We start from the raw sequence: 24,777 nt of genomic DNA, 5'->3' as shown, positions 1-24,777 counted from the left end.
GCATCATGGTCAATGGAAGACCACAGGTGAGCCAGTCAGCAGCTTGAGAGCGCAATTCTAAGTTGCTTGGGGAGTTATGCTTCCAGAGTTAGATGCAGAAGTAAGTGTGGTTCCGTAGGAGGTAGGGGTGTATGGATAGTGAGGGATACAACAGAGAGATCATAGATGGGATCTGGGAGTAGAGAAGTTCTGAAGTCAAAGATGATCAACATTAACTTGCATTTATATAGCACCTTTAATGCAATAAAACATCCCAAGGCACTTCACAGGAAAATCTGACACTGAGCTGCATAGGAGATATCAGGACAAATGACCAAAATCTTGGTCAAAGAAGCAAGTTTTAAGGAGCATCCTAAAGGAGGAAAGAGAGATAGAGGCGCGGAGAGGTTTAGGGAGGGAATTCCAGAGCTTTGGGCCTTGGTAGCTGAAGATGGATCAATGGTGGAGCAATCAAAATCAGGGATGCTCAAGAGGCCAGAATTAGGGATGCAGATATTTCAGAGGGTTAAGAGGCTGCAGGAGATCACAGGGATAGGGAGGAGAGGGGCCGTGGAGGGATCTGAAAAGCATGAAAATTTTAAAACCAGTACGTTGCTTAACCAAGAGCCAATGTGGGTCAATAAGCACAGGGATGATGGATGAACAGGACTTGGTGCGAATTAGGACACAGGCAGCAGAGTTTTGGATTACCTCAAATTTACATAGGGTAGAATGTGGGAGGTCAGCCAGGAGTGCATTGGAATAATCAAGTCTAAAGATAACAAAAGCACGGATGAGGGTTTCAGTAACAGATGAGCTGAGATAAGGGCACAGTCAGACGATGTTACAGAGGTGGAAATCGATGTCTTAGTGATGGCACCGACCGTCGGAAGCTCGCTTCAGGGTCAAGGATGATTCCAAAGTGGCGTACGGTCTAATTGAGCCTCAGTTGCCAGGGAAAGGGATGGAGTTGGCGACTAGGAAATGGAGTTTGCAGCAGGGAGTTTGTAGATTGGGAGAAAACTCTCCATACCTTGTACAAAGAACAATGGTTAGGGTTGTTGGAGGTCACTCATCGCAGGACATTGCTGCAGGAGTTCTTTAAGGCAGCATCCTAGGTCCAACTATCTTTAGTTGCTTCATTAATGATCTTCCCTCCAGTACAAGGTCAGAAATGGGGTGGTTCGCTGATGACTCAAGTGTTCAGCTCCTGAGATAATTAAGCAGTCCATGTCCACATGCAACAAAACCCAACAACATTCAAGCTTGGGCTGACAAGTGACAAGTAACATTCGCAATACACAAGTGCTAGGCAATGACCTTCTCCTATAAGACAGCCTAACCATCTCCCCATGGCATTCAATGGCATTGCCATCAAATCTCCCATCACCAATATCCTGGGCAGCATCATTTACCAGAAACTCAACTGAAACAGCCACATAAAGGCCATGGTTACTAAAGCAGGTCAGGGGCTGAGTATTCTGTGGCGAGTGGCTCACTTCCTGACTCCCCCAGCACCTCCACAAAGCACGTCAGGAGTGGGATAGGACAATATCCATTTGTCTGGCCAGGTACAATTGCCACAGCAACACTCAAGGAATTCAACACCAACCAAAAAAAGCAGTCTGTTTGATTGGCACCCACCCATTAGCTTAAATATCCACCCATACCACGCGCATAAAGTTGCTGCAATGTGTATTATTTACATTACATAATATTTACAGCACAGAAACAGGCCATTCAGCTCAAAAGGTCCAGGCCAGTGCTCATGCTCCACTCGAGCCTCCTCCCACCCTTCTTCATCTAATCCCATCACATTCATCTATTCCTTTCTCCTTCACGTGTTTATCTAGCTTTGCCTGAAATCCATCTATGCTTGGATCCACAGATCCCTCTGCTCCTCTACCCTATTTAGAGGCTTAATTTCCAAGGAGTATGTATCCTCCTTACTCTTCCAACTGCAGAAACCGATCAAGACTTCTTCAGCAGCACTTCCCAAACCCACAACCTCCACCTAGAAGCACAAGGACAGCGGGGTGCATGTGAACATCTCCTCAAGTCCCTTCAAAGTCGCACACCATCCTGCCTTGGACACATATCACTGTCCCTTCATAGTCCCTAGGTCAAAATCCTAGAATCCCCTGCCAAACAACACAGTGTGACAGCATCACCACACAACTACAATGGTATAAGAACCAAGACCGCCACCACTTGCTCAGGGCAAACAGGAACATAGGAGCAGGAGTAGGCCATTCAGCCCGTCGAGCTGCTCCACGATTCAAGTAGTTCATGGCTGAACATCTACCTCGACGCCATTTTCCCACACTATCCCCATATTCCTTGATGTCATTAGTAACCAGATATCATTCGATTTCTGTCTTGAACATGCTCAATGATTGAGCTTCCACAAGCCTCTGGGGTAGAGAATTCCAAAGACTCACCACCCTCCGAGTGAAGAAATTCCTCCTTTTCTCAGTCTTAAATGGCCTGCCCCTTATTCTGAGACTATGTTCCCTGGCTCTAGACTCACCAGGGGAAACATCCTATCAACATCCACCTTGTCATGCCCACCCTGTAGTATTTATTAAGTTTCAATGAGATCGCCTCTCATTCTTCGAAACTCTGGAGAATACAGGCCGAGTTTCCACAATCTCTCCTCATAAGACAATCCTGCCATTCCACGGAGTAGTCTGGTGAACCTCTGTTGCACTCCCTCTATGGCAAGTATATTCTTCCTTAGATGAGGAGATCAAAACTGTACACAATACTCCAGGTGCAGTCTCACCAAGGCTCTATACAATTGCAGCAAGACATCTTTACTCCCGTACTCAAATCCCCTTTCAATGAAGGCCAACATACCATTTGCCTTCCTAATTGCTTGCTGCACATGCTAGCTTTTAGTGACTCATGAACAAGGACACCGAGGTCCCTTTGGACATCAACACTTCCCAACCTCTCACCAAATTCTAATTCTAATTTAAGAAATACTCCGCCTTTGTGTTTTTTCTACCAAAGTGGATAACTTCACACTTATTCACATTGTATTCCATCTGCCATGTTCTTATCCATTCATTTTAGCCTGTCCAAGACCTTCAAGCCTCCTTGCATCCTCCTCACAATTTACATTCCCACTTAGTTTTGTGTCATCAGCAAATTTGGAAATATAACATTTGGTCCCCACATCCAAATCATTTCTATAGATTGTGATTAACTGTGGCCCCAGCACTCATTCTTGCGGTACCCAACGAGGCCTGCCATCCTGAGAATGACCCATTTATTCCTATTCTCTGTCTGTTAACCAATTCTCAATCTATACCAGTATATGACCTCCAATCCCATGTGTTCTAATTGTGCTTACAAACCTCCTGTGTGGGACCTTATCAAAAGCCTTCTGAAAATCCAAATACACCACGTCCACTGGTTCTCCTTTATCTATGCTGCTACAAGAAACTTCCTCAAAAAACTCCAACAGGTTTGTCAAACATGGACTGGAATTTTACTTCAGGTTGGAGTCCCTGCCCACTGGCCAAAAAGTCACGGGCAAGCCCGCCTCCACCAGACCTGGAAGCCACTCAGTGATTTTACGTGGCCCTGGCCATTATTTGTCCTTGGGTGGGAAATTGCTGGGGCCTTGACAGAAATCTTTGTATCCTCATTGGCTACAGGCGAGGTCCCAGAGGACTGGAGAATAACCAATGTTGTTCCTTTGTTTAAGAAGGGTAGCAAGGACAATCCAGGAAATTACAGGCCGGTGAGCCTTACGTCAGTGGTAAGGAACAAGATTTACTCCCATTTGGAAGCAAATGAACTCATTAGCGAGAGGCAGCATGGTTTTCTGAAGGGCAGGTCGTGTCTCACTAACTTGATTGAGTTTTTTGAGGAAGTGACGAAGATGATTGATGAAGGAAGGGCAGTGGATGTTGTCTATATGGACTTCAGTAAAGCCTTTGACAAGGTCCCTCATGGCAGACTGGTACAAAAGGTGAAGTCACACAGGATCAGAGGTGAGTTGGCAAGATGGATACAGAACTGGCTCGGTCATAGAAGACAGAGGGTAGCAGTGGAAGGGTGCTTTTCTGAATGGAGGGCTGTGACTAGTGGTGTTGCGCAGGGATCAGTGCTGGGACCTTTGCTCTTTGTAGTATATATAAATGATTTGGAGGAAAATGTAGCTGGTCTGATTAGTAAGTTTGCGGACAACATAAAGGTTGGTGGAGTTGCAGATAGTGATGAGGATTGTCAGAGGATACAGCAGGATATAGATCGGTTGGAGACCTGGGCGGAGAAATGGCAGTATTTGAGTTTAATCCGGACAAATGTGAGGTATTGCATTTTGGAAGATCTAATACAGATGGGAAGTATACAGTCAATGGCAGAACCCTTAGGAGTATTGACAGGCAAAGAGATCTGGGTGTGCAGGTCCACAGGTGACTGAAAGTGGCAACGCAGATGGATAAGGTAGTCAAGAAGGCATACGGCATGCTTGCCTTCATCGGTCGGGGCAGAGAGTATAAAAATTGGCAAGTCATGCTGCAGCTGTACAGAACCTTAGTTAGGCCACACTTAGAATATTGCATGCAATTCTGGTCGCCACACTACCAGAAGGACGTGGAGGCTTTGGAGAGGGTATAGAGGAGGTTTACCAGGATGTTGCCTGGTTTGGAGGGCATTAGCTATGAAGAGAGGTTGGATAAACTCGGATTGTTTTCACTGAAACGACGGAGGTGGAGGGGCGACATGATAGAGGTTTACAAAGTTATGAGTGGCATGGACAGAGTGGATAGTCAGAAAGTCAGAAGCTTTTTCCCAGGGTGGAAGAGTCAGTTACTAGGGGACATAGGTTTAAGGTGCGAGGGGCAAAGTTTAGAGGGGATGTGCTGCCGGGGGAGGTGGTGGAAGCAGGTACGATAGCGACGTTTAAGAGGCATCTTGACAAATACATGAATAGGATGGGAATAGAGGGATACGGTCCCTGGAGCTGCAGAAGGTTTTAGTTTAGACAGGCATCAAGATCGGCGCAGGATTGGAGGGCCGAATGGCCTGTTCCTGTGCTGTACTATTCTTTGTTCTGCCCCTCTGAAGCAGGAAGTCCCGCATCCAAGAGCTGCCAGTCAATCAGTGGGCCGGCAGCTCTCCGTTCCAGCAGCGACACTGGGGTTGACTTGTGCTGTGTGGGGGCCTGATCAGGAGGGCTCCTCCCTCTCAGCCCACAAGGAGGCTGCCAGGTTTTTCTGGCCAGCCTCCTGAGGTCTTGAGTTGCCTGCTCGCCTTTAGCAATATCCCAGTGGCGGCAAGAAGAGGCCCTTAACTGGCAATTAATTGGCCTGGGGTAGGCGAGCCATTTGTCACCGCCACTCATAAAATTGCAGCGGGGGGAAGACGACGACGGGAACAGCACCCCCCAGCTCCCAATTTTACACTGCTCCCTTCGCCTGTAGCCCTTTCCTGTAAGGGGCGTAAAATTCCGGCCATGATTTCCCTTTCATAAATCTAGGTTGACTCTGCCCAAGCATATTATTTTCCAAGTGTCCAGTTATCACATCCTTTATAATAGATTCTAACATTTTCCCTCCTACTTAGTGGCAGGAGGCAGAGGGTGATGGTCGTGGGTTGTTTTTGCAAGTGGAAGCCTGTGACCAGTGGTGTACCACAGGGATCGGTACTAAGACCCTTGCTGTTTGTACTGTATATCAATGAATTAGACGTGAATATAGGAGGTAAGTTCACAGATGACACAAAATTGGTGGTGTCGTAAATAGTGAGGAGGAAAGCCTTAGATAACAGGAAGATATAGATGGACTGGTAAAATGGGCAGAGCAGTGGCAAATTGAATTTAATACTGAGAAGTGTGAGGTGATGCATTTTGGGAAGACTAACAAGGCAAGGGAATAAACAATGGATTGTAAGGACCCTAGGAAGTACAGAGGGTCAGCGTGACCTTGGTGTACTTGTCCATCGATCACTGAAGGCAGCAGCACAGGTAGATAAGGTGGTTCGGAATGCATATGGGATACTTGCCTTTATTAGCTGAGGCATAGAATACAAAAGCAGAGAGGTTATGATTGAGCTGTATAAAATGCTAGTTAGGCCACGTCTGGAGTACTGTGTACAGTCCTGGGTACCACACTATAGGAAGGATGTGGACAGGATGCAGAGGAGATTCACTAGGATGTTGCCTGGGCTGGAGCATTTCAGCTATGAAGAGAGACTGAAAAGGCTAGCGTTGTTTTCCTCAGAACAAAGAAAGCTGAGGGGGGACATGATTGAGGTATACAAAACTACGAGGGGCATAGATAGGGTCGATAGGAAGAAACTTTTTCCTTTAGCAGAGGAGTCAATAACCAGGGGGCATAGATTTAAGGTAAGGGGCAGGAGGTTTAGAGGGGATTTGAGGGAAAAAAAAATTCACCCAAAGGGTGGCTAGAATCTGGAACACACTGCCTGAAGAGGTGGTGGAGGCAGGAACCCTCACAACATTTAAGAAGTATTTAGATGAGCACTTGAAACGCCATAGCATACAAGGCTACGGGCCAAGTGCTGGAAAATGGGATTAGAATAGTTAGGTGCTTTACAGCTGGCACAGACACGATGGGCCGAAGGGCCTGTTTCTCTGCTGTATAACTCTATGACTAATGTCAAACTAACAGGCCTGTAATTCTCAGTTTTCTCTCTCTCTCCCTTCTTAAATAGTGGGGTTATATTTGCTACTTCCGGTCTGCAGGAACCTTTCCACAATCCACAGAATTTTCAAAGGTAACCACCAATGCATCCACTATCTCTATAGCCTCTGTCTTCAATACTCTGCAATGTAGCTCAACTAGTCCAGGGGATTTATCAACTTTCAGTCCAATTAATTTGTTGAATACTACCTCTTTATTAATACTAATTTCTTTCAGTTCCTCACTTTACAAGTCCCTTGGTTCCCTCGTATTTCTGGGAGATTTTCTGTACCTTCCTCCGTGATGACAGACACAAAGTAATTGTTTCGGCTCTCTGCCATCTCCCCATTCTCCACCACAAACCCTTCTGTCTCCACCTGAAATGGACTCACATTTGTCCTTGCTAATCTTTTCCTTTTCACATACCTAAAGAAGCATTTACAGTCCGCCTTTATGTTTCTCATTAGCTTGCATTCATATTCCCTTTTCCCTTTATCAGTTTCCTGGTGATCCTTTGCTGGATTCTAAATTGCTCCCAATTCTCGGGCTTACCATTTTTTCTGGCAACCTTATAAGCCATTGCCAATAAATGCCATAATAATAAAAGCAAAATACTGCGGATGCTGGAAATCTGAAATAAAAACAAGAAATGCTGGAACCACTCAGCAGGTCTGGCAGCATCTGTGGAAAGAGAAGCAGAGTTAACGTTTCAGGTCAGTGACCCTTCTTCGGAACTGACAAATATTAGAAATGTCACACGTTATAAGCAAGTGAGATGGGGGTGGGGCAAGAGATAACAAAGGAGAAGGTGGAGATTAGACAAGGCCACATAGCTGACCAAAAGGTCATGGAGCAAAGGCAAACAATATGTTAATGGTGTGTTGAAAGACAAAGCATTAGTACAGATAAGGTGTTAACGGACTGAATATTGAACAGCAGCAAGTGCAAACATGAAAAAAACAGTGGGTAAGCAAACTGAACAAACTAAGATGAAATGAAATAAATGCAAAAAAAAAGGTTGTAAAAAAGAAAAAAAGAACAACTAAAAATGAAAGTAAAATGGGGGGCTGTCATGCTCTGAAATTATTGAACTCAATGTTCAGTCCGGCAGGCTGTAGTGTGCCTAATCGGTAGATGAGATGCTGTTCCTCGAGCTTGCATTGATGTTCACTGGAACACTGCAGCAATCGCAGGACAGAGATGTGAGCATGAGAGCAGGGGGGAGGGTTGAAATGGCAAGCAACCGGAAGCTCAGGGTCCTGCTTGCGGACTGAGCGGAGGTGTTCCGCAAAGCGGTCACCCAGTCTGCGCTTGGTCTCCCCAATGTAGAGGAGACCACATTGTGAGCAGCGAATACAGTATACTACATTGAAAGAAGTACAAGTAAATCGCTGCTTCACCTGAAAGGAGTGTTTGGGGCCTGGGATCATGAGGAGAGAGGAGGTAAATGGGCAGGGTATTACACCTCCTGCGGTTGCAGGGGTAGGTGCCATGGGATGGGGTGGTGGGTGTAATGGAGGAGTGGACCAGGGTGTCGCGGAGGGAACGAACCCTTTGGAATGCTGACAGGGGAAGGGAGGGGAAGATGCGTTTGGTAGTGGCATCACGCTGGAGGTGGCGGAAATGGCGGAGGATGATCCTTTGGATATGGAGGCTGATGGAGTGGAAAGTGAGGACAAGGGGAACCCTGTCACGGTTCTGGGAGGGAGGAGAAGGGTTGAGGGCAGAGGTATGGGAAATGGGCCAGACACGGTTGAGGGCACTGTCAACAACAGTGGGGGGGAATCCTCGGTTGAGGAAAAAGGTCATACCAGAAGCCAGCCTAGTCAATAAATGCCAGCCTTGCCAGCAACACCTACGTCCTGAGAACTAATTTTTTTAAAAGGCCATGAGAGATGGCAAGATCAAGAGGTGGGTAGGAGAGCTTATATTAAGGAAGAGATTTAGTGAGGACAATTAGTAAAATCAGAGGAGAGGGCAAGGTGAATTGTGATGGAGACTGAAATCACAGAGGTGACGGTCAAGCTCAGTTGTGATACATTTCACACTGAAAATGCTCACGCCATTTAACACAATTTTTAAAAAAGGGTGGACAAATTACAAAGTCTCGTTCAGAAAATGTTAGCAACCCACTCCCATTATTTAGACTCTCAGACAATGGCCTCTTTACAGTGCTGCCACTAACAGCAAGCATCCTTAACCCAGTCGTAGTGCTCTGAAGTAAATGTGATGCTGTTACCTTCAGAGGCAGCACAACCAGCTAAAGAGCACCACTGACAACAAAAATGGCTACAAATGGGCATGTAGACAAGCGGTTTCCCAATCACTGACTTGTAGATATGTGCCAGTACGGGAGGAAGGTCTGGCAAGTCAGAAATAAAGGTACAGACATCAACTTTCAAACAACTGCACATGGACAACCTTGCGCATATAAAATATATGCCACAATATAAATAGCCTAATTACACAGTATCAGGAGCTCCAAGGTTAACAAAGTTCTGTACTATAGATGAAGTAGGAATCCTTTCATTGCATTAAAACTTTTGCACACTACATCTCAATTTTCACTTTTTCTCTCAAAATTGTATCTTTGTAAACTGCAGATCTACATCCAAATGTAGATACTTCTGTAATTTTGCACTCAAGGCCATTTGCCCATTTTGTCTTGCACATGTAACACCATTACCAAAGGCTTTAGCTGTACAGTCTCCCCAGCCTAATGTGATGCCAACCATTTTCCAAAAGAAAACACACAAATTAAGAGGAATTCACGGTTGAATTAAATTTGCATGAAGCTCCTAAATAATCCTAGGCACTATGATTTAAAAAAATACTGATACTATCTATCCATCTGAAATTCATCCCTTGTATTAATTGTATACAGTCCTACATGCTATTGCAAAAAAATATGATAATAAAGCAAGTTCTGTCACAAAATTCAACACACCCTTGTGTCCCAGAACATAATGTACCTTGTCGCCTACCAATAGCACTTGAAATCAAATAATGTACATCCCATTGGCAAGAAAATGGTCTCAAGTCAAAAATTCACCACTACCATAAGAAACCAATTTAAATGTCACAATCTAGACTTTTATTACTGGCTGCACCAACACAAATTTTTCTTCTCACTCTCAGAAAAACCTCCGCACAGGTGCAACTGATGCACGACTTATTACATTAAGTGGAAATAACTAACTCCCCCAGTGGCTCCACTGGTAAGTGCATTGACTAGAGTGGAACTGAGCCTGCCATCCCAGGTTTATTCTTAGCCAGTATAGTAGTTTAAAAAACTGTAGTTATATAATTCCCAAATTTATGATAACCCCAGTCAATGTCTGTATCTCATCCAACCTAATTTGATCGTTGGTCTGGGCTAAACACTCTGCTGGGACAATTCTCAACACTCCTGCACTAGGGACGTAAGACAAAGAATGAACAGCCGGACTTCCAGCTCGTGATCATTATCTAGTGAGCCCTGCTAGCAGTTCACATGTGTGAACAGTTGCTGAGTATCAGATTAGGATCTGCTAGGATTCTTCCACTGAGGAATAACCCATGAACACTCGCTTTCTACACGCATGCACTAAGAATGACATGGGGGCAAGATGTAGCAAGACTGATATCCTCCCTGTAATTGTAACAGTCAGCCTGTTCAGGAACGGGCCAGGCAAAACTGGGATAAAGCAATAAGTATATTTAGGGCAATACTCCAAGTGATGGGATCAAATGACGCTCATAAATTACTCAAGGTTTGTTCTCAGTTTCTGATATCATCTCAACCACTTGAGTAGATTGCTACCCTGCAATTTAGAGGTATCCATTATCCTCTATGTAATATGCAGGATTGTGTACTTCTTGGTAAACACAGTCTACTGTTTTTCAAAAAGGAACTGTCACTTCCTATCATATGACAAACCACACATTTTACTTTGTTTCTAAAAATCCCTCCTCTTAGGATATGAAGTAAACACATGAGCAAACCTCAGCAGCATTAATGATGGTGGTTACAGAAATCATTAGAACAGAAAAGCTCAGCAACGAAGATCAAAGATGGAATAATTTTATGTACAAGAAAATAAAATGCAGTCTGTAACATAATCTTAGGGATCTGACTACTTCAGTTATGATCTACAGCATATCAAGGCTATCAAATCTATCTTTTCCTCTTTGATTCTGTGCAATTATCAGAACATGTCGATTATTGCTCTGTAATTTTGTACTGTCCATAGTAATGTTATATATATGTCAAACACACTCAGTATTCTCTACTCGCAGCAAGGAGTTAAGACATTGATTCGTGGTCTCTGCAGGTGCAAGTTACTGTGCTGCATACTCACCAAGTCCCCTGGGAAGCATACACATTTTTCTAATCACTCCTAGTCATTTATTTAATTATATATATATATATATATACACACACATATTATTTCCATTGTGAGATTTTATTAGTCTCTAATTATATTACAATCTAATTTTGTTACCTTGCAATGGATTGTACCTTCAGTGGTAGTCAACTTCCCTCCCACCTCCCAAATGAAAAGCCTCAGCCTGTTATTCAGAAAAGCAAATTCATAATTGTTTCCATGACTGTTGCTTATTTTATAAAGTCAGATTAATCTTACTTATTAAATTGTTCATTGTCAAGTCACTTGCTACAGGTTGTATTCTAAATGTTGCGCATAGTACCTCCCAAACCTGCGACCTCTGGCATCTACAGAGTGTCTATAAAGTCCTTGTGCAAATTTAAACTTTAATAACACTGGATGTACACGATGGAAGGAAACTATAAACTGCATATGAAAGCATAATTCATATTTTTAATGTTAATGTTCTGTTAATGATGCTGAAACTGATTGAAAATGGCAACAGATGAACTGTTGGAATATCAGATTGAACAATGTATCACAAAAGATGCCAGTTATGTTGAAGGCTAGAAATGTGAACCACATTGCATTAAAACTTCATGAAGCACAAGTCAGGAGTGTGATGGAATACTCTCCACATGCCTGGATGGGTGCAGCTCCAACCACACTCAAGAAGCTTGACATCATCCAGGACAAAGCAGCCCACTTGATTGGCACCCCATCTACAAACCTTCACTCCCTCCACCACCGACACACAGTGGCAGCAGTGTGTACCATCTACAAGATGCACTGCAGCAACGCACCAAGGCTGCTTAGACAGCACCTTCCAAACCCGCGACCTCTACCACCAAAAAGGACAAGGGCAGCAAATGCATGGGAACACCACCAGCTGCAAGTTCCCCTCCAAGTCACACACCATCCTGACTTGGAACGATATCGCCGTTCCTTCACTGTCGCTGGATCAAAATCCTGGAACTCCCTTCCTAACTGCACTGTGGGTGTAGCTACCTCACATGGACTGCAGCGGTTCAAGAAGGTAGCTCACCACCACCTTCTCAAGGGCAATTAGGGATGGACAATAAATGCTGGCCTGGTCAGCGACACCCACATCCCATGAATGAATAAAGAAAAATATGCAATTCACAGTTATCTTTTACCTAGTGTACATCCAAAGATACTCAAGTTGCACAAGGACTTTATAAACACCCTCTAGAAGGACAAGGAAATACCACCACCTCCACACCATTCTGACTTGGAAGTATATCACAGTTCCTTCATCATCAATGGACCAAAATCCTGGAACTCCCCACCTAACAGCACCATGAGAGTACCTACACCACATGCAGTGCAGCAGTTGAAGGCAGCAGCTCACCACCACCTTCTCAAGGGCAACTAGGGGTGAGCAATAAATGCTGGCCTTGCCAGCGATGCCCACATCCTGCGAGTGAATAAATAAAAATTCATCTTCCCAAAACCAGCAGAGGAGAGTATTTAGCAATGATGAGTTAAAGGGGCATTACAATTTAGCAGGCTAGTAAACTGAAGAATGTGACAAAATCAAAGATGCAATGTTAATCACAAGCTGGCACAACAGAAACTTTTACTTTTAAAGAAATAAGGTCAAAATTGTGTGAGATTTGTGTTGTAGCAGATATAGCATGAATTTCCTGTAACTATCAACATGGCAGCACAGCAGTGTTTTCAGCAAATACCGCTCTCCATACCAAAAGGACTAGCACAGCCAATCCCAAAGATTCTGAAACAGGATACAAGATACTTGGGGGAAAAATATACAAAAAAAATTTTTAAGCCATTTACTCATTCGTTTTGCTTGGAAAAGTCAAGCCAATGTGATCTAGACAGATGTCAGCACAAATCTCATCTTTACAGTCGACTGTTTGACTCTGATATTAATCCACATTTGGTGCCATATAAACATAAGGCCAACATGACTACATGGAGGTCATATGTACCCTGGCAACAATTTCTATCACTGTGGTAATATGATGGGAATTCATCAGTATACTTGTGTACAGATTGCCAACCAATACTATATATTGACTGAGCTTCTCTGTAGCGTTAAGAGGACAATGTCATCACTACTCTCTAACTTGAAAATGAGAAATTCTACTCATTGTGAATATAAAAAAAAAAAATCCAGAAGTACACTTTTTTTTTAAAAATAAGACACATTTTCATGGCAAGGTTTTAATGCCAGCCTAGTATAATTTTAATTTGAATATAAAGGCTTCAAACAAGAGCAATATAGTTTGCTAAACTTTATAGTGAAATATGTATCATAGCCCCAAAGGAATTCTTTCCCACTGCAATTTTTAAAAAAAATATCCTTCCCCATTTTCTCCTCTCCACTCCTGAAAGTGCTACTTTTGCTGGGTTCCAGTCCCCCTCCTGTTGCTCAAGTGAACACTCTACCCGTGCAATTTCAGACTCTACGCATCAGCAGGCTAATCCATCCTGCACGCATCACACCTGAGCCCGATCCTACCTTAATTCAATGTCCATATACGTGTATTTTCCCAAAGGTTTCACTCAATCATGACATAAAAGGGAAAACAGGACTGGTTTTTCTTCTCTCTGTCCCCCAAGAACACTCAAGAACTGTTGTTCCTCTTCTACCTGTCCAAATTAGATCAGCTAACTCAGCACTGTGCAAAAATCAAACCAAACTTCATAATATGCATGGTGCAGCGGCCATTTATTTATCTCCAAAATTAACCTCTCAAAGCACATACGACGAGATAATCTGAAGTGCAGTGTTTGCTGTATGATTGTAGGCAAATGGTCATTAAGCTCAGGATTCCATGAGCAACTATGAGTTGAATGCCTGTTTAGATTTTGCTACTGCAAAAGTGAGCCATATTGGCCATTAAAGCTTCCTGTTTTTCAAACAGTGCTCAATGAACTTTAATATTCAATAATAAAAAAAGGTGCTGGAAATACTCAGCAGGTCTGGCAGCATCTGTGGAGAACTTTAATATTCACTAGAATAGGCTGGGGAACATACGAATTAGGAGCAGGAGTAGGTCACTCAATACGATCATGATCTGATTGTGGCCTCAGCTCTACTTTCCTGTCTACCCCAATAACCTTTGACTCCCTTGTCAATCAAGAATCTATCTACCTCAACCTTAAAAATATTCAATGAACCTGCCTCCATTGCTCACTGGGGAAGAGAATTCCAGATCAACAACTCCCTGCAAGAAAACATTTCACGTCATCTCCGTCTTAAACGGGAGACCTTTATTTTTAAACTGCGTCCCCTGGTTCTAGTCTCTCTCATAAGGGGAAACATTCTCGCAGCATCCACCCGATCAAGTCCCCTCAAGATCTTATATATTTCAATAAGATCATCTCTCATTCCTCTAAACTCCAATGGATACAGGCCCAACCTGTCCAACCTTTCCTAAGATAACCCCATCACTCCATGAATCAGTCAAGTGAACCTTCTCTGAACTGCCTGTAATGCCATTATATCCTTTCTTAAGTAAGGAGACCAAAACTGTACACAGAACTCCAGATGTGGCCTCACCAAATGCCCTGTACAACTGCAGCAAAATTTCCTTACTTTTATATTCAACTCCCCTTGCAATAAACGACAACATTCCATTTGCCCTCTTAATCACTTGTACCTGCATACTAACTTTTTGACACCCAAGACACCCAGATCCCTCTGTACCGCAGAGTTCTGCAATGTCTCCATTTAAATAATGTACTGCTTTTCTATTCTTCCCACAAATGTGGGAAAGTTCACATTTTCCCACATTATACTCCATCTACCAAATTTGTGCCCACTTACTTAACCTATCTATATCCCTTTTACAGACTCATGCCTTCCTCATAACCTACTCTCCTATCTTTGTCATCAGCAAATTTAGAAACCACACATTCAGTCCCTTCATCCAAGTCACTTATATAGATTGTAAATAGTTGAGGCCCCAACACTGATCCCTATGGCACACTACTAGTTACAGCCTGCCAACCCAAAAAGTACCCATTTTTCCCTCCTCTCTGCTCCCTGTTAGCTAACCAATCCTCTACCTATGCCCCACTACACCATGAGCTCTTATTTTGTGCAGTAACCTTTGATATGGCATCTTATCAAATGCCTTTTGGAAATCCAGGTATACCACAGCTACAGGTTCTCCTTCCTCCACATTGCCTCTTACTTCCTTTGAGAACCCTCAAATTAAACAAACATGATTTCCCTTTTTCAAAACCTGCTGTCTCTGCCTAATTGCATTAATATTTTCTAAGTGCCTTGCTATAATCTCCTTAATAATAAATTGTACCATTTTCCTGATGACAGATGTTAGGCTAACTAGCCTGTAGTTTCCTGCTTTCTCTTCCACTCCTTTCTTGAATAGAGTTGCATTCGCTGTTTTCCAATCTGATGGGACTGTTCCAGAATCTAGTGAATTTTGGAAAATTACAGCCAATGCATCTACTATCTCTGCAGCCACATTTTTTTAAGACCCTAGGATGCAGGCCATCATGTCCTGGGGACCTGACAGCCTTTTGTTTTAATAATTTTCTCAGTACCCTTACCCTGGTGATTGTAATTGTTTTAAGTTCCTCCCTCCCTTTCAACTCTTGATTTACAAGTATTTCTGGAAACCTCAGTTTAGCATCTCATCTGAAAGCAGCACCCTCAACATGCAGCTCCCACTCACGAGAGTGTGCCAAGAGTATGTACTCAAATCCTGGAATGAGGCTTGAATCCACGACATTCTTACTCAGTGTCAAGGGTGCTATCAACCAAGAGAAGCTGACACCAGATTTACCTAATAGACTATCAAGAGAGTTTCATGTGAATACTGCATTCTCACTTTAAAGGCCTTTCTCACAGGCTCTACAAAATAGCCTACTTAATTTCCACATGAATAACTGGAAAAAGCAGGCAGACAAACAATTTCTAATTGCTTTTGTAATGGTATCAGATCGAGTGCACATAGGGTTGAATGACAGCATTATGCTGACAAGGGATGGCTAGATAGTGCTATAAACTAATCTTTTTTTAAAAAAAAAAGCCAAAATACTATTTCACTTCTGTTGATTTGTAGACACAAATTTCAAAACTTCAGTAACAGAACCTTTTTTGAAGCCAAAACATTATCTACTGCGTAAAATGCTATTTCAGCCATTCTCTGAACTACATGTACACACAGATTTTATATCTGAAAGCCAGAAGTTGATGACAACGCCCTGTAATAGGCAAATATTGTACCCAAAATGAAGTGTAATCATGCAATGCAATTTTGATATGCTTCTTGCAAACCAGGCTTTTGTATTCCAACTGCAGTCTGAAAAGGGCTGCACAGTGGCGCAGTGGTTAGCACTGCAGCCTCGCAGCTCCAGCGACCCGGGTTCAATTCTGGGTACTGCCTGTGCGGAGTTGCTCAAAATTGCTCAAAGCATTAAAGCTTTAAACACAGACAATTTCAGAATTAACACTAGGATCAAATCAAATGAAGGGTTCAGATGGAAAATACAGGAGGGAATTACATTGGGGAAAGTTCTCCCTATGACCACGTGGGTTTTCGCCGGGTGCTCCGGTTTCCTCCCACAGCCAAAGACTTGCAGGTTGATAGGTAAATTGGCCATTATAAATTGACCCTAGTATAGGTAGGGGAATTGAGGGAAGGTGGGGATATGGTAGGAATATGGGATTATTGTAGGATTAGTATAAATGGGTGGTTGACGGTCAGCACAGACTCGGTGGGGCGAAGGGCCTGTTTCAGTGCTGTGTCGCTGAGTCTCTAAATAAATAAAGTGAACCATGATACGCAATTCTGTAACTGCTCATACAAGTAAGGCTGAAGGAAAATCAGCCCAGTCTTCTAAAAGTTATATTAACGGGTAATTTGATTCCTTCACAACTTTTCTTTGGCCTCCTTATCTCGAGAGACAATGGGTAAGTGCCTGGAGGTGGTCAGTGGTGTGTGGAACAGCGCCTGGAGTGGCTATAAAGGCCAATTCTAGAGTGACAGGCTCTTCCACAGGTGCTGCAGAAAAATTTGTTTGTCGGGGCTGTTACACAGTTGGCTCTCCCCTTGCGCTTCTGTCTTTTTTCCTGCCAACTGCTAAGTCTCTTCGACTCGCCACACTTTAGCCCCGCCTTTATGGCTGCCCGCCAGCTCTGGCGAACACTGGCAACTGACTCCCACGACTTGTGATCAATGTCACAGGACTTCATGTCGCGTTTGCAGACGTCTTTAAATCGGAGACACGGACGGCCGATGGGTCTGATACCAGTGGCGAGCTCGCTGTACAATGTGTCTTTGGGGATCCTGCCATCTTCCATGCGGCTCACATGGCCAAGCCATCTCAAGCGCCGCTGACTCAGTAGTGTGTATAAGCTGGGGATGTTGGCCGCCTCGAGGACTTCGGTGTTGGAGATAAGGTCCTGCCACCTGATGCCAAGTATTCTCCGGAGGCAGCGAAGATGGAATTAATTAAGACGTCGCTCTTGGCTGACATACATTGTCCAGGCCTCGCTGCCATAGAGCAAGGTACTGAGGACACAGGCTTGATACACTCAGACTTTTGTGTTCCGTGTCAGTGCGCCATTTTCCCACACTTTCTTGGCCAGTCTGGACATAGCAGTGGAAGCCTTTCCCATGCACTTCTTGATTTCTGCATCTAGAGACAGGTTACTGGTGATAGTTGAGCCTAGGTAGGTGAACTCTGGAACCACTTCCAGAGTGTGGTCGCCAATATTGATGGATGGAGCATTTCTGACGTCCTGCCCCATGATGTTCGTTTTCTTGAGGCTGATGGTTAGGCCAAATTCATTGCAGGCAGCCGCAAACCTGTCGATGAGAGATTCCTTCACAAACATGTACTAAAGCAGTCTCATTCTACACCTCTTCAAAATTATTTTCCTCTTTTCATCTTCTCCCTCCTCAAGGCAGTGACTCTTGCTGGGATATGCACCCCCAGTATCTTGCCCAAGTGACTATACTTCATTTGTGAACCAGCTATCATGAGTTGGCAAGATAGTCAATGAGAGGTGGTGGTCAGGGGTGCACTGTAATGGAGCCCTACTAGAGTTTTGTAATTTTAATATACTGGATCTTCAAAAAAATGCAGAGGAAATGTATACGCCAAAGAAAAGGAAATAAACTCTAGCAGATGTATAACCATTTTAATGGCACCAGTTCATTTAGATTCAAGAGAAAATGTTTCTTGGATGGCACACAATCTGCATTCTGTTTGAAATTATCTTCTTACTTTCAGACATTCAATGCTGTTTCTATATTATTAATTGGATGTGAAATACACCCCACCCTCATGCGTATAAGGCTCTTCACTATGGCAGACTCTCCTTTATAGCACGACTGGATCTTTGATCCTATATTTTAAAGGTTACATTTTTATAATGTACTATGGAACATTTGATATAACATAGCTCATTCAAGCATGTAAAAGTTTAGTATCCTTCACGTATTACGAGAACAGAGAGAAACTCACTAACATTTAAATGGTAGTAAATATAAATACCACAGCTCCTGAGTATTCAGACACCAGGGCTATAATAGAATTATAAAAAATTTACTTCCCTCAATGAGTTTGAAACAATCTTTGCTACAGCATAACTTCAGCAAAGACCATATTTTTCTGCAAAAACTAAATATATCCTTCAATTACTCCATCCCCTTCCCCGGCTGCTTATGCAGGCTGGCCCAGACCTTGCAAAATCTTGGCATGCTGTTCAACTCAGAAGTAAATTCGAAACTTCACATCCTATCCATCAAAAATCCACCTCCACAACATTAAATGCCTCTGACCTTACCTCACCTCCGCTGTCCCTGAAGTCCTCACTCTCATTTTTCATCGTCTCTACACCCAATTTCTCCAAGGCCCTCCAATCCTCCACTTGTTGAAAAGCTGCCCCTATCTTGCCCCACTCCCTCATCACTCCCATTCTCACTGACTCCTTATCTTCCCAACACAATGGTGGTAACTGTAACCTAACCCATCTATGGGAACTGATGGGATCGGAGCTGCAGCCCAATTTACAACCTCGCCAATTTTACTTTCCACTGATTTCAACAAAGAACAAAATCAAAAGGGAGTAAAAGGGCCAGACAATCTGATCTTCTGTTTCCTACCTGGCAGGTTAAGTTAAAATTGCCCCCATTGACTTTCAAATCCTCTTCTTTAAATCTTTCCTTGGTCTTTCTCCACCCTAGCTCTAAAACCTCCTTTAGCCTTTGAAATACATAGCTCAATGGTAGCGCTCTTGCCTCTGATTTAAAAGGTTGTGGGTTTAAGTTCCACTCCAGAGACCTGAATACATAATCTAGACCAACAGTTCAATCTAGTACAGAAAGAGTGCTGAACTATTGGAGGTGCCGTCTTTCAAATGAGATGTTACACCGAAGTCCAGTCTGCCCTCTTGGGTTGATGCAAGAGATCCTGTGGCACTATTTTGAAGAAAAACAGGGGAGTTCGCACTGATGTCCTGGCCAATATTATCAACCAACATTACTAAAACAGTTTATCTGGTTATTGTCCCAATGCTGTTTATAGGACCTTGCTGTGTGCAAATTGGCTGCCATATTTCTTACTTTACAACGGGGACTACATTTCAAACGTACATCATTAGCTTTAAAGCAATTTGGATCATCCAGAAGTCATGAAATGCATGATATAAATGCAAGACTTTCTTATATTCTGCATCCATCAGTCGTCAGTCTCTGGCCATTTGTGCAAACTCTTTTTACCCTCCTGCTTTGAACCATCAGTGTTAAAAGAGGGAGAAGATCAGGGGGGGGGGGGGGGGGGGGGAACCTGCTCAATCACAACTTGCACTTATGTAGGACCTTAAATGTAAAAAATATCCTGAAGCAATTTAAACTGGGAAGAGAAAGCAGAAAAATAGATAAAGGAAATGTACAATGGAGTGATAATTAGGAGAGGTGATTGAAAACTTGGCTGAAAAGTTGACTTTAACCTTAACTCCACCATTCTACAGACTAAATTTCTTACCTAAAAGCACTCCAATTCTCTTTCCACTTCTGAATACCAAAATTCATCTTTTCAGCCAAGTTTTCAATCACCTCTCCTAATTATCACTCCATTGCACATTCCCTTTATCTATTTTTCTGCTTTCTCTTCCCAATGTAAATTGTCTCAGGATTTTTTTTACATTAAATGTTCTACATAAGTACAAGTTGTGATACAGCAGGTTTTCCACCCATCACCCCCACCTCCCCACTTCCACATCTTCTCCCTCTTTTTTTCTGAACCAGCTCAACCAAGTTGCTGAGGTCAAATCCCCATCCCCACTCAGAGCTGCTAAGTCCATATAGACCATGGATTGAAGGTGGAATTTTCGTGGTCAGAATGGCTCAGTGGCACAGTAGACATTATATTGTTATAGCCAGGCAGAGGTCCCAGGCTCCCCTCTTGCCCTTCCTCTCAACAGTGGTTGTGCTTACCACCTCAGTGAGTGTTTTATCTTTCACCTTTAATGTGATCGTGATAGAACTAATCGGACAGGTTTTTTTGAGTTTAAACAAGGAGATGAGTTTATGATACTTAATATAAAATGGATCTAGAAAAAATAAGAAATTTACGCTACACATTCACACCAACATTCACAGGAGAATCACACACACAAATAGATTAGAGGATTAGATTTTGTGGTTGGATTAGAGTTCAGAATAAATAGAAATTAAATACACAGTCTGTGAAGTTGGATGACTCCGTGATCTTCCGGCTGAGGTGTATTCTTGAAGTCCTTGGCTGGTCAAAGGGCACTTTATAGCTGGCCCGCTTGGCTCAAGGATTTCTTGGAGGCAGACTTGTAGGTAGCTCTCATCCCCTGGTCTTTGTCTGTAGCAATCTGTAGGTTTGGAAGGTCAACAGTTGCAGACAGGATTCAAATTTGTGTTACCTGCAGAGAGACGGACAGAGAGAAAGAGGCACACAGTGTTTCTCCTGCTGCAGTCGGAGTTACTGCCCTTCTGTCTTCATTCAAGGAAACGTTTAGCTTTCACAGAGATGGACAGACGGTCACATGACGGCCTCAGCGTATTCACTGGAACCTTCTGATGATATTCAAGGTTCGGAACTGGCTCCCCAGGCCCCAGGATGGCCAATATTTACACTTGGAATGGGGTTTGCTCTTTCAGTGTCAAGGTGTTAGGATTGCCTTGAATGCCATGCTAATGAAGCAATCTTAGGTTGGTCAATCATTTTGCTCAGACCTCTATCTCCGGGTGGGTCCTTGGAATGTGAAAAGGTGTTTCAGAATCAAATTGTGGTGGCCATCTTGACTGCTAGTGTTTTCAAAGTTAATTGCAGGATTTTTTCCATTAAAAGTTTAATGTAAGTTTCCAACCGATGAATTAATAATCCTTCATTTGGCATATCATTTTATGTACAATATCTGTACTAAACTTTTGTAATAATGAGCTTTAAAACAAAGAAATACTTGCCGAATGTTATGTCACATAATAACATAAGCAATTATTTAAGTCAAATAGGTACCCATATTCGTTCCATTATTCCTTAAGAACCTTTCCTTCCTTTTTGCTGCATCCAACATGCCATTACAAGAGGCTACATTTACAATAATTCAGTAAAAAGCTCCCATTTGATTTCTTAGTATTAGTTCTAATGACATCACCAAATTTAACCTGTGTCATGCATTTCAAACAGTCATTACCTATGTGCTGCAATTATAATTTGGTAATTTAATCATATGGAATGATAAATGTATACACAACCTATGCTGGAAATTTTATAGATCCTACTGTAAGACTAATTCCAGTGTTATACTGAGTTTAAAAATAGTCAGATAATTATTCAGTCATGAGACTTAGCATATCGTGCAGCATTTGCTTATAACAATTTGAAGTGTTACATTAGGGAGAAAAATCTGACATTCTAATTCAAAAGACTCAAGAGCACCATCAAGATTCCCCACAACATTAAGAAAAAAGAACTTACATTTACATAGCACCTTTTGTTACCTTAGGACATCCCAAAGCACCTAATCAATTGCAGTAACACTGACCTATAATATTGAATACAGTAGAATCCACTTGTATGGAATTGGTCTAAACAAGAAAACTAGATCTATATAGAAAAACCTATCTAAACCATTGATTACTAGAGAAAAGAAACAAAGTAACATTGATATATAGAAAAAGCAAAAAATAAAGATTTTTGAAAACTGAAGAAACACAAAGTGCTGAGTTCTGACAATGAGGCTACATCTTAAACATTACCCCCTCTGTTTTCTCCACAGATGCTTATCAATTGGTTGAGCATTTCCAGTACATTTAGCTTTTGTAACATCAATGTAAACTTATTACGTCTGCTTAAACACCCTCAGTAAACTAAAAGGCACATCTTTGCAGTAGCCACAAAATATCACTATACCTTTGGCAACAGTATCACTCCGGCATTATTCAAGAAAGGTAATTTATAACATAGAAAAAAGTATAGAATTTCTCCATTGTTCATCAGTAGACCTTTTATGCAATGGTATTAGTTTGCTCTGAAAACTGCAAAGAAGTTCCTCACTCAAAGGAGTACAGAAATGTTGTAAGAAATTACTAAAAAAAAACATAGAAAAATATTTTGGGCTCTTATCTGAATCTCGTCCATTAAAATATCTAGCGCACAAATTATATAATGTAAATGATCTTTAATTTTAAATGTCTTGATCTTTACTCTCATATATAGTACTATTGAGGGTGAGTTAACCTAAATAAAATGCCTTATACTCAGAAAAAGAATAATTTTTCCAGAATATTTTGAAAGAATGACAGACCTGATGTCAGTACATTACAAATACTCATTTCCTTAAAGTTTCATTCAAACTTGTATATTTTTAAAAATTCATTCTGCCAGCAATTCTGTTGCCTTTTGTATGAACCACGATTTGAGCTGATTTAAGTTTGTGTTGACTTAAGATTAAATGTGTCTTACAACCAACATTAACTGCAATCTGCAGTGAACGTTAGTTCCTCAGTTAGAAGGAGGCTTAGTTTTGGTCATCAACAGTGACATTTCACAATTACAATCATTAATGGGTGCGTTCAATGTTGCCTGTAACATTTCTGAAAGTACTTAATAAGCCTCTGTTCGCTCAACTCAGCCAAAACCACAAGAGAAAACTGTGCACGGAAAACGGTTAAAAGAAAACAAATAATCTCACTACAGTAGCTTTACAAATGTTGAAAGAGAGCGAATGCTTCTACCCCGAGTCGCCTCAGCTGCATCTTCCAGGCGACACCGAGGCGCTTCACTCGGCCTACCTAACCACCACCAAACAAACCCACCCCAACAGAACCCGAACCACATTTATAAATCTAAATGATAAGGTTTTCCTCCAAAAGCCCTAGTGCCCTGCTCCCGACTGTGCTGAACCGGCACCCTAACACGAAGCATGAGCTGCCGGCCCACCTGTCACTCACTCGCTCACTCAGGCCGTCTCCTTCCGGCGGCTCCGTCACCATGACAGCAGTCGGTGCGCGCGAGCCCGAGGTACCTTCCTGCCCCCTGCGCGCGTGTGCGTGCGCGTGCCCGAGGTACCTTCCTCCCCCGCGCTACCTCCTCCCCTTTCCACAGCTGAGCTAAGAAGTTTTAAAGCTGAACCTCCCTTCAAATGAACAAAATGCAAAAACCGTGCCTTTTCCTCAAATGCTACCTTTTTTGCAGCGGAAAGAGCAGGCTCCCCTCTTCCAGTGCGTGTTCTTTGCGAGATGCTCAATCTATGGCAATTCTGATTGCACTGTCTTCCTCCGCCCTCCAGCATTGCTGTTAAAGTCTTTTTCACAACCAGAGTGTAGAAAGAAACCGGTATCTTCTTGCTGGCGACATTTAAAAAAAAGTAATGACGACGAAACACAAAAAAGAGGGAATAGAAAAAAGAAAGAAAAATGTGCAACAAGAAAATAAAATTGCCTTGATTCCATCTGTTGAACACAATGAATTGGCTCTGCAGCATGAACTGGCTCGTGTTGCACAATTATAGATGTAACCAAAACGCGTTTCGTCTGTTGTGCATTTTACGTATTTTCTTGCTGCATTGTAGTTACTTTAAATTTGGTGCGCGTTACTAAGTGTGGCTGCACTATATAAATCTGGATTTCACAAAAGATAGCCAGTTCCAAATTGGCCCCCACTTGCGTCCCAACATTTTCCTATTGGGACCAAAGAACTGAAATATTTGGCTCCCCAAGATAACACTGTAAACTTGGTTCTTCACCGCCTCATGGTACAACCATACTGCGCGTTAAACCTGTGAAAAGGTCAAATGCCAGTGCAATTTGATATTATGTACGGCTCATGTTAAATTGATGCAGATAGTTTACATCAGGTCTGGTTCTTTACTGTTGTGGTATTATTAGCATACTAGTAAACTCAATCATTGCCAGGAATACACCACACCCTAACTCTATTGAAAGAATGTGAAAGTGAGTGCTGGAAAGAGAGCCGAAAGAAACCTTCTGCTCGATATAAAATACCTGGCTTTCTTCCATTTTATTTTATAGACAAAACATGTTTATTGATGTTTTATTGTTTATTTGACATAAGTTTGAGATTCCTGTTTACGACGAGGCTTGAAGATTTGAACTAGATTTCTGACTTCTTTGTCCTCACAGTTCCAATGTTCAAGTCCTGTAAAATGTTTATCCCAAAATCTCCTCAGGATGGTACGATCATTTTTTTAACATTTGGCATATTAACCTCCCATCACGAAATTTCTGGGATCATTCTAGGTAGTTTGT

At 42.5% G+C, this 24,777-nt stretch overlaps 1 protein-coding gene across 15 annotated transcripts in view; it reads right to left on the bottom strand.

Moving 5' to 3' along the window:
* The window catches only part of gtdc1 (glycosyltransferase-like domain containing 1), an 872,535-nt gene extending 848,574 nt beyond the window's left edge, over window positions 1–23,961 (bottom strand). For 6 of the 15 annotated variants that reach the window (XM_068034995.1, XM_068034993.1, XM_068034996.1 and 3 more), the window contains exon 1: window positions 23,450–23,549. In XM_068034995.1, coding sequence (XP_067891096.1) covers window positions 23,450–23,502 — 53 coding nt within the window. In that variant the 5' untranslated portion in view covers window positions 23,503–23,549. Of the gene's footprint in view, window positions 1–11,122; window positions 11,169–22,420; window positions 22,514–23,449; window positions 23,550–23,693 lie in introns of those variants that run through there. The other 9 variants (XM_068034984.1, XM_068034988.1, XM_068034985.1 and 6 more) reach the window with 6 other exon arrangements.
* Between the last annotated feature and the right edge of the window lie 816 nt (window positions 23,962–24,777).

The sequence above is a fragment of the Heterodontus francisci genome, chromosome 7 (assembly GCF_036365525.1).
Source record: "Heterodontus francisci isolate sHetFra1 chromosome 7, sHetFra1.hap1, whole genome shotgun sequence".
NCBI lineage: Eukaryota > Metazoa > Chordata > Chondrichthyes > Heterodontiformes > Heterodontidae > Heterodontus > Heterodontus francisci.
The sequence above is the reverse complement of the archived record's forward strand: the minus strand, read 5'-3'. Positions and strand labels throughout refer to the sequence as shown.